This window comes from Felis catus, chromosome B1, assembly GCF_018350175.1.
Source record: "Felis catus isolate Fca126 chromosome B1, F.catus_Fca126_mat1.0, whole genome shotgun sequence".
NCBI lineage: Eukaryota > Metazoa > Chordata > Mammalia > Carnivora > Felidae > Felis > Felis catus.
The window spans coordinates 85,692,660-85,704,756 of NC_058371.1; the positions used below are offsets into that span (position 1 = coordinate 85,692,660).

General features: G+C 37.6%; 1 protein-coding gene across 2 annotated transcripts in view; it reads left to right on the forward strand.

Annotated features, from left to right (window-relative positions):
* Window positions 1-5,735, forward strand: part of CLGN (calmegin) — a 51,075-nt gene extending 45,340 nt beyond the window's left edge. For both annotated transcript variants that reach the window (XM_003984987.6, XM_045055843.1), the window contains exons 12-15: window positions 1,080-1,205; window positions 1,423-1,582; window positions 2,662-2,762; window positions 5,190-5,735. In XM_003984987.6, the coding sequence (XP_003985036.2) occupies window positions 1,080-1,205; window positions 1,423-1,582; window positions 2,662-2,762; window positions 5,190-5,270 (468 nt within the window). In that variant the 3' untranslated portion in view covers window positions 5,271-5,735. The remainder of the gene's footprint in view (window positions 1-1,079; window positions 1,206-1,422; window positions 1,583-2,661; window positions 2,763-5,189) is intronic.
* Window positions 5,736-12,097: the final 6,362 nt, after the last annotated feature.

A 12,097-nucleotide genomic window follows, 5' to 3' on the forward strand; every position in this document is an offset into this window, starting at 1 on the left:
AATTGCTCACTTGCTATTTATAAGGAGACTACTTAATACCTTTGTCACCTTATCAATTCAAGGCCTAAGTAGTAACAGCAATCTAAATATTATTCTTTATTCATTGTAACTACTTTTCACTTAGAGGAGTACAGGGAACTTCAAAATTTATTATTATTAAATTGTGTTCCAGTATTTTTTACCCAAATCTTAACACTATTTAGAAACATTAAGCTAAGTATTTCAACACAGTGCATCTTGGAGAATTTATCTTTAAAATCAGTTACTGTAAAGAAAAGTACCTCACGTTTGGTTTCTTTGGACATTAGCAAAAGCCATCAAAAGAGTAGGTAAAGAGATTTGCACTTTGAAACTTTCTTAACTAAAGCTTTTAATGAATTTATATTTTATTTTAATAAGAGAAACAATTTCCTTGTGTATGAAATTTGTTAATAAAAAAGAAAACACAGTAATTCCCAGGTTGATCTTCTTAATAAGTTCTTTAAAAGTAAAGAATGAGGGGCACCTGGTGGCTCAGTTGGTTAGGCATCCAACTCTTGATTTTGGCTCAGGACATGATCTCGCAGTGTGGGTTTGAGCCCTGCGTTGGGTTCTGCATTGACAACGCAGAGACTGCTTCGGATTCTGTGTCTCCCTCTCTGTCTGTCTCCCTTGCTCTCGCTCTCTCTCTCTCTCTCTCTCTCATAAATAAATAAATAAATAAATAAATAAATAAATAAATAAATAAAGAGTTATCAGAGCATTATATACTTCTAAATGAAAGAGAATACATCCATAGAGAGTAGTTCTATCCTGAAGTTTACTAAAAAATAAAATTGTCATAATTCTTGCTGGTAAGTTAGTAATTTCTACCTATGTAGTAACATATCTTCTACTACAAAGTTTCAAACAGTGATACATGCTAATAGAGTCTAAATTGTACAGTGCATAAGATGGGAAAATAAAGTATTTTTCGCTTAGAAGTTCATCACTCCTTAATATGAAACACCTACATAAAATAAGTTGTTTTCAATAGACTGTATTTCCTAATGAATGTTCATAAAATCTGAATTTCATGTTTATGCCTATTTCTTCTATAGCCTGGTGTATTTAAACAGTTAATGGTAGCTGCCGAAGAGCGCCCATGGCTTTGGCTCATTTATCTTGTGACGGCAGGGCTTCCAGTAGCATTAATTGCTTTATTTTGTTGGCCAAGAAAAGTCAAGGTAAAGAAATTGAATTTCCTTCAACTTAAAATAAATCTCTTAGTATGTAGGAGTTCTATGAATTGAGCAAGTGATTTCTTAAGAGTAATAAGCTAAATAAATTTCCTGTAGTTTTTACTGTGTTCACTATGTTTAATATCAGTTATTGCAAAAAAAAAAGTTTTTAAAAAATAGGGCTTTGCTTTCACTAAAAATAGCTTCTGTTAAACTACTACAGAAAAAATATGAAGAGTCGGAGTATAAAAAAACTGACATATGTAAACCACAAACAAAGGGAGCACTAGAGCAAGAAGTGAAGGAAAAGAAAGCCATCCTGGAGAAACCAGTCGACTTGGGAGAAGAAAAAAAGCAAAGTGATGGTGAAAGTCTTGAAAAAGGTAGGATAATGATACAGAGTTATAACAGGAGTCCTTCCCTCCCACCCCCCCACCCCCACCCCACGGCAAAGCTTGTAAAAAGAGCAGATTATTTAGTAAATAATAGCTGTTGTACTTGCTTATTGTCAAATATGTACGTTCTGAATCCCCAGAAGGTGCATGCCTGGGGCAGAGAGGAGTGATGGCCCCTGGCCTGGGTTTGCACCCTGATAGCCATCTGCTTACAGTTTTTGTTCTCTAAGAAGAAAGAGATTTAGCTATCTTTCAGTTGCTTGGGAGCCTGGATCCAGTGTGTCCTAGCTTTTTGCAGGGACTTTTCTTACCTCCAAGAACATAGATGAGATGGGAGGTACAGAGAGCACAGCCTCTGAAGGAGAGGACTAGGTTTAAGGCAGGTGATTGTGGAAACAAATTCAATAGCAAGTCTTTCAGTGGCTGTCGGCTATCAGATAGTCTATCATACAGAATGAGTAATTTAATGTCCCAGAAGGATTGCTGAATTATATGTCTCCTTCCCACCCTACACTAAACTCCTAAAGATGTTAGAACTGAAGAACTGAGGCTTTTTGGTGGGTCTCCATTGAGACTTTCTTTCACTCATCTAGGTAGAAATAAAACTATTGATATTTGCCAGGTGTCCCAAGTCAGGTTCCAGATTGAGCCCCCTACAACTTAAATTACGCCTTGAGCACTGTTTTTAACTTAAGAGTTGATGAAAGAGTTGACTTAAAAATCGTACTTTCAAAAAAATACACACACATGTATATTTACATATATTATATATATATGACAATGTGTGTCCATATATATACACATACACACAGATACATTTGCTTTTCATATTACATGTAAACTAAATGCTTAAGAATTTCTTAAGCCTGTCCCTTCCCTCAAATATGATGATTTATTTATAAAATATGGTAAAATAGTGAGTATTTGCATTACTTTTTAGAAATTTCTAATAGTAGAAATTGCTTTTAAATATTGGAATTAAATAAATCCCCCTTACTACATTCAATACTTCTCAGTAGCAAAATTCTAATTCAAGTCTTTGCCTGTAATAAAAATCTATATTCTAGAAGAGGAAGGTGAACCTGAGGAAAAGAGTGAAGAAGAAATCGAAATCATTGAAGGACAAGAAGAAGGTAATAAATCAAATAAATCTGGATCAGAGGATGAGGTAAGCAGCTCTTTAATGGAAGATAAACCATTTTTTATGTATGATTGTTATCCATAAACTATTTTAGTAAAAGCAGTCTGGTTTGTGGAGAATTTTTTCCGTGTTTCTCCCAGGTTTCATAGGAGCCTCCATATTGTTTTTAAAATGTATCCATAAAGAAGGCAAGAAAATAATTTAATCATCTTAACCCCTGATAAGAAACAGCATAGTGTGTGGGGTTTACAAAATCCAGAGAGCTGCATCTGTAAAATATTATGACTTTATCATTAAAGTGTTCTGTTGAAAATGATTATAAACAGACCACTTGAATATTTAAAAGGTAATTCTGTTTATTATAAGACAGTTTTCTTTACACCTATTGTAAAAACATTCTTTTTGTCTGGATAATTTATTGTCACATTTTGTAATATTTCATTCATTGGGTAGTTGAGTACTATCTGCCTGATACAGTGGTTTGTTTGTTTGTTTTCAAAGCTTTAATAAACTAGTTTTCCCATCAATTTGATCCGTCTACCCCTTTTTGTATCCTGATATATAACAGAACTTTCCACAGTGCCTCTTTTTAGGCAGTTATGGAATCCGAAACCATCCAGGATATGAGTCAGAACCAGAGCTTTCTCTTTTTGCCCAGCATGTACCAAAGGCCTATTTTCTCTATTTGCTAGCCCTTAGGAGCTACGTGATCTTACCCCAGTCACCGTCCTCACCACCCTCATTACTCAGTGCTGGTAGGGTAAAAGCACAGTTTTGCCTGGTCTACTACATGGGATGACATAAAGTTTCTATTTTGTGAGTTTGAAGAACTCTCAAACTTGTTTCATTGTTACCTGTTTTCTAAAGCCTATTCAGTATATATACTTGGTGACTGGTCTTCATTGCCTCGTGAGGTTTTAGGGGAACCTTAGTCTGAATATCTGTATCTAGAGGAAGCTGGGTGAAGATAATTTCCTCCAGGATAGGATTTTATTTTATTTTTTTTTTTTTAAATTTTTTTTTCAACGTTTATTTATTTTTGGGACAGAGAGAGACAGAGCATGAACGGGGGAGGGGCAGAGAGAGAGGGAGACACAGAATGGGAGACAGGCTCCAGGCTCTGAGCCATCAGCCCAGAGCCTGACGCGGGGCTCGAACTCACGGACCGCGAGATCGTGACCTGGCTGAAGTCGGACATTTAACCGACTGCGCCACCCAGGCGCCCCCAGGATAGGATTTTAAATAGTCATTGTTTCCCCTGCCACTCTCTTAATAATAATACTTGCACTCATTCATTTGAATATGTGTCTAGTTATATTTTGCTTCACAAGATATTTTGTGCACCTTTAAAAATATCTTGGGGCACCTGGGCAGCTCAGTCGGTTAAGCATCTGGCTTCTGATTTTGGCTCAGGTCACAATCTTACGGTTGTGGGATCGAGTCCCACGTTGGGCTCCATGCTGGGTGTGGAGCTTGGTTAGGATTCTCTCTCTCCTTCTCTCTCTGCCCCTCCCCTGCTTGCTCTCTCGCTTTTAGAAAAACAAAACAAAAAAAAAAAAAAACTGAATTGTGTCTTTGTCTTTTACTCTTCTTTTATGTCAGTGAGCTAAAATTAGCCAACTTTTTATATAGTATGACCTTGAAAAGTAGTAAGTGTTTTGTATAACACCATATAATACCTTCATTTTTTTTTTTTTTGAGAAGGGGGGGGCAAATGAGTGAGAGGCAGAGAGAGGGAGAGAGAAAGAGAATCCCACAAGGGGCAGAGAGAGAGAGAGAGAGAAGCAGGGCTCATGTGAAGCAGGGCTCGAGATCATCCAATGCAGGGCTGAAACTCACAGACTATGAGATCATGACCTGAGCTGAAGTCAGATGCTTAACCAACTGAGCCACCCAGGCGCCCCCTTCATTATTTTATTTTGTTACACAAGTTTAATTCATGTATGAATGCTTGTTCTGGGAGGGTAAGGAAAGAAAAACCCCAAATTATAAATCTGATGTTTCCTTTTCCGCCTCCTAATTTTTCTCAAAGTACTGTATGCCAGAAGTTCTGAAAAAGTCTCTATAAATCCAGCTCAGCAATTCATTACTTATGGAACTATTGTGATGAAGTTAGTGTTGACTATCCCACAATGAAAATGTCATACAACCTTTAGTTAACCATGACACTGAGATTAAATTCCAAATGATAAAATAAAATCATGAGTAGAGTTGTTAGCAGTATTTCTTGTCAGATGCATATTTGGTAAGCAGAGTTATTCTAAAATGTAATCATGCCAAAAGATGAACAAAACACATTAATTTATGTACACATTTTTGATCAGCTTCATGAATTAAAGAACACATATATAAGGTAGCGTTTGATTGTTACATTTTAAAGAATAAGAAATATTTACTACTATCTACTAGTTACCCATTGTATGAAAATAAACATTTGCATAATTCTTTCTCCAGATGAAGGAAGCAGATGAGAGCACAGGATCTGGAGATGGGCCAGTGAAGTCAGTACGCAAAAGAAGAGTGCGAAAGGAATAAACTAAATTCAAGTATTTTTAATTCGTGAGCGAGATGTTTGGCATTCTAAAATCAGTGTGCCGTATCTGAACTTGAGTCACCTGCACATTTTTCTAATACCTAGCAATGTTATTCTTTCAGACATTTATTTTAGTCTTTCTTTTCAGGAGGAAAAAAAAAAAAAAACTTTGAAGTTACCTGGTCTTTGAATTTAGAATAAAAAAGAGTGGCACGTTGTATATCAGATTTAAGAGAATAATGTCATTAGACGTTACAGAGTTTTAATAGTTTGGAGAAAGAAGTTTTGGTTTGTACAGAGCAAAATAATATTCAGCAGCTTCACGGCTATTGGAAAATCACTTATTGGAATTTCCTCTTAAAACAGCTCGACAACAATATAACCGGCAGTTGTACAACGAAAACGAGAGTGTGTTCTGTTGTACAGAGCTAAACGCAATAAAGTTTCTGCATGCTTGTTTGATTCTATCAACAACTGAAAGTGTCGTATGTGGCCCCCATTTGCCTAGTTGTGTCAAATTATAGTTATGGTCCATTGTTCGCTTAAATTATAGATTCTGTTAAAGAGGTGTTTTGTTGACGAGCCAACAAAACAAATGTCTAAGTGTCATTCGCAGAATCACTGGTTAATAGTGCATCGTATTTTACATCTGAATACAAAGATAATAGCTTCATCAAAATAAAATGGTGTACAGATGTTTTTTCAGCTTTTATAATTGTTTTATGCTAGAATGGCTTTTACCCTGCTCAGAAGATTGCTTATGCATACATCGCTCTTGAAAAGAAAATTTAAACATTTTTTCTTCTTTAAATTGTACCCTCTTGAATAGGAAAATTATTGAGGGGGGGGGGGCTTGAAATTATTTTCTTTTTTCTTGTCATTAAGAAATTCTAATATCAATTATCATGCTTTGTATTTTTATCTTGCTTTTTTCCTAAAATTCAAATCCATTTTAAGTCTGTTCTATCATCTGGGTTCAAAGCTGTCTCTAAGGTAGATAGTAGATATTGCTCCTCTTTTTAAAGTAGTTATCAGAAATCACAGAAGTGCATCATAGTGGAGCTGTGCCATTCCATTTAAAATATCTTAAGAACTTTTTATGTTTGGGGAACAGGTTAGGCGCTTTGGAAGAGGATCTGAATCTTTGAGACCACAGAACCACTTTAATGCTAGCTATCTAGGGAACTAGTTAGGTAATATCACACTAGTTGGGTAGTATTTTGGATTTCCTCATGGACATATACACCCCCATTCTTGGGCAAGCCCCAGCTAAGTTCCCATACAGCCTGCTCCCCAGTAGTATAGTTAGAGCGTATGTATAAGTAAAATGAGTGTCTTACTTCCCTTTTTTACTAAAATTAAGCCAAACAGCCAGTAATACTATTCACTCCTTATTTTAGAGAGTGAAAATAGGTGCTTTATTCTCTTTGCTGTGTACTGACTTTCATAATTTGATGGTAGAAAATCTTAATACATAGTTAACCATATTTTGTATTTATTTAATACTACCTGAACTTTATACAAAAAAACCTGGCAAGGACTCCCTTTCTTACTTTGTATTTGGAATGTCCAAATGAACTAGACACACTGAGTGATTCTAGAGAATGTTTCCAAAAGTAAACCGCTACTTCAGGACATAAATCCTTCCGTAAGTTTATGGAAACCTTCTAGCCTAACAAGTGTCTTGTATGTGAACATTTATTTCTAAATATTGATTAAAGCTTTTTTTTTTTTTTTTTTTTTTACTTTCTTGGTTGCAGATTCATTTTAACTTCAGTGTTTGGTTAAACCCCATGAGCTTGCAGTGCTAACATCTGAGCAACCAGTTTTGCCAGCTCACTCTTACTTCCTGTGGCTGTACCCTCCGTGGACGTATCATGGCTGATAGGTTTAACCAAAACTTAAACCCGTACAAACGTGTACCAGATCCATGCAGTAGACAAAGCATTGAGTCTTCCTTAATAACAAGATGGCTTTTTTCCTTTTACCATCCTAATCTGACTTTGTTTAAAAATGACTTAAATTTTATCCTTTTCTCTAATAAAGAAAAATAAGTGTATTTTGCTTTTCTTTATTTTAGTTGGCCTTTTTAGAGGCTTTTTAACTTGACCAGGCTAAAATAGATTCCTTTTCCTTGAATACCTTTTTTTAAAAGTTTTTTTAATGTTTATTTATTTTGAGGGAGAGAGGGACACAGTGGGAATGGGGTAGGGGCAGAGAGAGGGAGACACAGAATCTGAAGCAGGCTCCAGGCCCTGAGCTGTCAGCACAGAGCCCAATGTGGGGCTCGAACTCATGAACTGCGAGATCATGACCTGAGCCAAAGTTGGACCATTAACAGACTAAGCCACCCAGGCAACCCACTTGAATATTTTGTAAGATAACTTTGACTCCATTGATCATTTCTCTAGGAAGACACATATTACTTGAATTAGTAGCCTTTTGAAGAGTCAGGACACATTTGCAAGAGACACAGGATGGGACTGTTTACGTGTTACAATTTAACCCCTAACAGTGAATTTAACGTATCTTAGAAATTTAGAACATGAATCCAAAGATAGTTTTGTATTCAACGAAAACTATTTAGAAAGTTAAAACATAAGTATATTATACTTTAGGCATCTAAAGTTTTTTCATTCTCTTCATTCGTGCCTATAGTAGGATTTAGGGATGAACTGTCACATGGCTGATATCAGAAAACTACTTGTATCTCTTATGTAAATGAATAATAGCATTTCTACGTTAACTTTAATATTATCATCCCAAATTTTACCTCCCATGGATTTCCATTGTGTGGAAGAGTTTAGGAGATAAAATCCTTAATTCAACATGTCAGATGTGGTAGGCCGATGGGAGAGGAAATGTATTTGAGAATGCATTTGGAGTTTGTCTCTGGAAATATATATGCATGGAAGAGTCATGGTATAGTTTTGGAGAAAGATGGGCAGTAGGATTATTGGGTCTTTTAACCTACCGTAGTATCTTCCCACATAGGTGGTGCTTGTTAACTGAATACATTTTACATTCTCTGTGAAATTTGGGAATATTCTCAAGTTTTAATAACTTAGACTAAACATTTAGTAAGCCATCAATGAATCGCATATAGAATCTAAAACAAGTTAAATACATTATACATTAATTGTAATGTTCTTTATTTGTCACCACCCATCAGCATCCACCTCCATTATAAGGTAAATTAGATCCTGAGCCAGTATAAAGTTCCTGTTATGGTAAATTTGGGTTTAAATGCCATGAATCTCTATGATTTAAAGAGAAATAAACTATAGTATTGTTTTTCAGATAGAGTAGCTAAGAGTCAGTTAAGTCATTCTTCTGATTTTTTTTTAATGTTTATTCATTTTTGAGGGAGAGACAGTGTGAGTGCAGGAGGGGCAGAGAGAGCGGGAGACACAGAATCTGAAGCAGGCTCCAGACTCTGAGCTGTCAGCACAGAGCCCTACGTGGGGCTCAAATCACAAACCGTGAGATCATGACCTGAGCCAAAGTCGGGTGCTTAACCAACTGAGCCACCCAGGTGCCCCGTCTCTCTTAGGATTCTTAAACAAACTTGAATGTAATGATATTTTCCGTTCTTTCATAATTTGCAAGTGATCTTAAGTAATCTCTTTGTCTTTGCTAGTAATTTTGATAATTTCAGATTGAAGAAATACCTGCAGACAACCACTAGAGGGTGTTACCTCAAAAGAGAGAAAAACAGTTACTGGGAAAAGTGAAGAAAGGTTTTACTTTCTAAAGAATTAAGATCAATTTTGCTTTGCTTTGGACCGCAAAGTTTATTTTGGATTCTATAATTCAACTCTCATTTATCTTTTGGAAAAACGACTAGATCAAACGGAAGAGTAATGGACAGGAACAGAAATGTGACACTATAAACTGGTGGGGGTTACATGTTTAGATGATTTTGGTTACTTTTCTGCAAAAATTTCTGTTGCTACACATACAATTCAAAAAAGTCAAAAAAATCTGTGAAAAGCAAAAGTGTTTTCATGTTTGACACCAAAATTCATTTGGCAACCAAACCTGACCTCCCTGACAGGCTTTTTATAGCATTTATCATGCTTATTAAATTCATATATTTGATACAAAAATGTAAAATGTGTTGGATTACAAGTGCTGCCTAAAACAATATAATACTTTATGAAATATGAAAAAGTCCAATTTCCGAAACATCTAGTCCCAAGAATTCCAGATAAGGGATTGTGATCTATAGTTAACTTGCTACAAATAAAGTCCAAAGGGAATACAGAGAGGACAAATTCTAGATAGAATATTATCAGTATTGAGGGAAGTCCCACTTGGGGGCCACTGAGGAAAAGGGATATGCTCATTTTCTCTGCCAGTCATCACTCCACCGGCATTTACACTAGAAGTATTACAGAAAAAAGTATCCTGGCACTTGTTAAGACAGTGAGGAAGACTGTTCTAGCTACAATAGGTGCCCAAGACTGTCAGAGTAGGGGAGAGATACTTTGTTCAACTCCAAATACAGTAAAGATGGCTGGCAATTTAAAGTCATTGAGCAGAATGCGGGGAGGATTCATAGATGGAAAACTGCTAAGAGGAGACACCAAGGGTAGGGGAATGCTTGCTAAACTGAACGCGATTCTTGCTGGAGGCAGACCAAGGTGATCAGATACAGAGGGTGGGGTGGGGGAGGGAATCCTCTCTAAGTTGACTTAGCAGGATTCTTTTGAAAACTGGCAATAGGCCAAAGACAGGGCCTATGAGAGGCCCGGTTGAAAAGGTCTGCTTAAAATTTGGTCAAAGAGAGTCTATGTCAGAAGCTAGACACAGTTCCTGTGCACATCTATATTTCTAATACAGAAATTGATAGCCTGAAGTAGGATACTGTTACAAGAAAAACAATGTATAGCATTGATTTACCATTCACATGACAAGCAGGTAGGACTTGTATTTCAGGTAACATTTTTAAAAAATATTTTTATGTTTATTTCAGAAAGAGAGTGCATGCAAGTGGGGGGAGGCAGAGATAGGGAGACAGAGAATCCCAAGCAGGCTCCATGCTGTCAGCACAGAGCCTGACACGGGACTTGAATCCACAAACCCACAAACTGGGAGACCATGAGCTAAGCTGAAATCAAGAGTCGGACGCTTAACCGACCAAGCTACCCAGGCTCCCCTCAGGTAACATTTTGTCACCTACTGAGATGATAGCTCTATGGGTAGCAGTTGGAAAAGTCAGAATGTGCAATGAATTGCCTGGTCCTTGATGCTTTTAGCAAGGCATCACAGGAAAGAATTTACTAGTCTCTAAGCAGAGATGGAATAAACACCAGTATTAGGAACCTCAAAGGATTAGAAGAGCCAAGTGCCTCTGTACCCTGAATAACAAAAAAGGATTGTTTTATTTTTGAGGTGTGGGAGGTGGGGGTGGCAAGCCCAGCAAGACCTCCCGCCACTTGGTTAAGCCACACAAAGGGATCCAGGCCTGCAGTGATAATCTGGGTGTAGCATTCCCAGAGCAGTCTTATTTTCGGTTGGTCTCAAGGTAGCCTCCATTAAAGAGGCAGGGTCCTGTGATGAAAAATACTTTGAGAATTTGGTCTAGAAAAGTGCTTGATTGTGGTTCCTAACAGGTGGAACTAGAACTGTATAGACCAAAAAGCTACATTTTTGTGGGAATTTTACTGCCAAAGAAATGTGAGCATGGCCTTAAAACAATGGGCACCAAGCTCATGCCAGCAGGAAGTGGACTGTTTTCATGTCTCCCATAAAGGGCACACTCCTAGCCCCTACTTACAGCCCTGGAGGGAAGTGGATAAGGAATAATTTTCCAGACTGGGAGCCATTGAGGGTAATAAACAAGGGACTCCCTTGCCAGAGAGCAGAATCAGGATCTGATCAAGGAACTTCCTTCTCCACCATCAGAGACAGACTCTTCTCAGGGTCTCCCAGGAATATCCCACAGTTGGTTTGAATCAATACATTTCCCTTTATTCCTCTTTCCAAGTTGAGAGTTTTTATTTGGGTTTTCTGACCTCACCACACCATTATAAATGGGAAGAAGTGAGGGTGAGAGCAAATAATTTGCCCATCAGTTTAGAAGTCGTCACACTATTTAGAAGCCACATCTAAAACTGACGGACCTTAATAGAGATCCTGGATTTTGAGCTGAATCAGTAACTGGTGAGGATGGGTTGAGTATGTTCTTTGTGCAGGAAGAAGGTTGTGCACAGAGACTTAATAGCAAGAGAAAAGGGCTATGGCTGTGGCTGCGAGTTGCTACCAAAATCCTCTATGTGCTTCTATGGTAAGAAAGTTGTAGCTGGAATATGGCTTCCAGCCAAAGACTACATCTCTCAGCTTCTCCATCTAGATGTAATGAAGTCTCCATGCCATTGGAATGTGAGAAAACCTACGTGCCAACAGGCCCAACACTTAAAACCTTGCAAATGTGTCCCATGAAGCCATGTTTGAAAATGGCAGAGCTATCCTCCATTCAAGCCCCCGAGTCGTTATGTGGAACAAAGTCCACTAGCTTGCAATGCTTACCTCACAACCGTTAGTTGGGAGAAAAACTATATTATCAATGCATTCTTGCTACAGGAGCTTAGCCTAACCTAAACATTACAACCACCTTTTCCCTGACAATCTTGGATCTTCCTCTGAATTCTTTGCTTTTATTTTAAAAATTCATGTACAGGGACACCTGGGTGGGCTCATTTGGTTAAGCATCCAACTTCGGCTCAGGTCATGATCTTGTGGTTTGTGAGTCTGAGCCCGCGTCTGGCTCTGTGCTGAGAGCTCAGAGCCTGGAGCCTGCTTCAGATTCTGTTGTCTCCCTCTC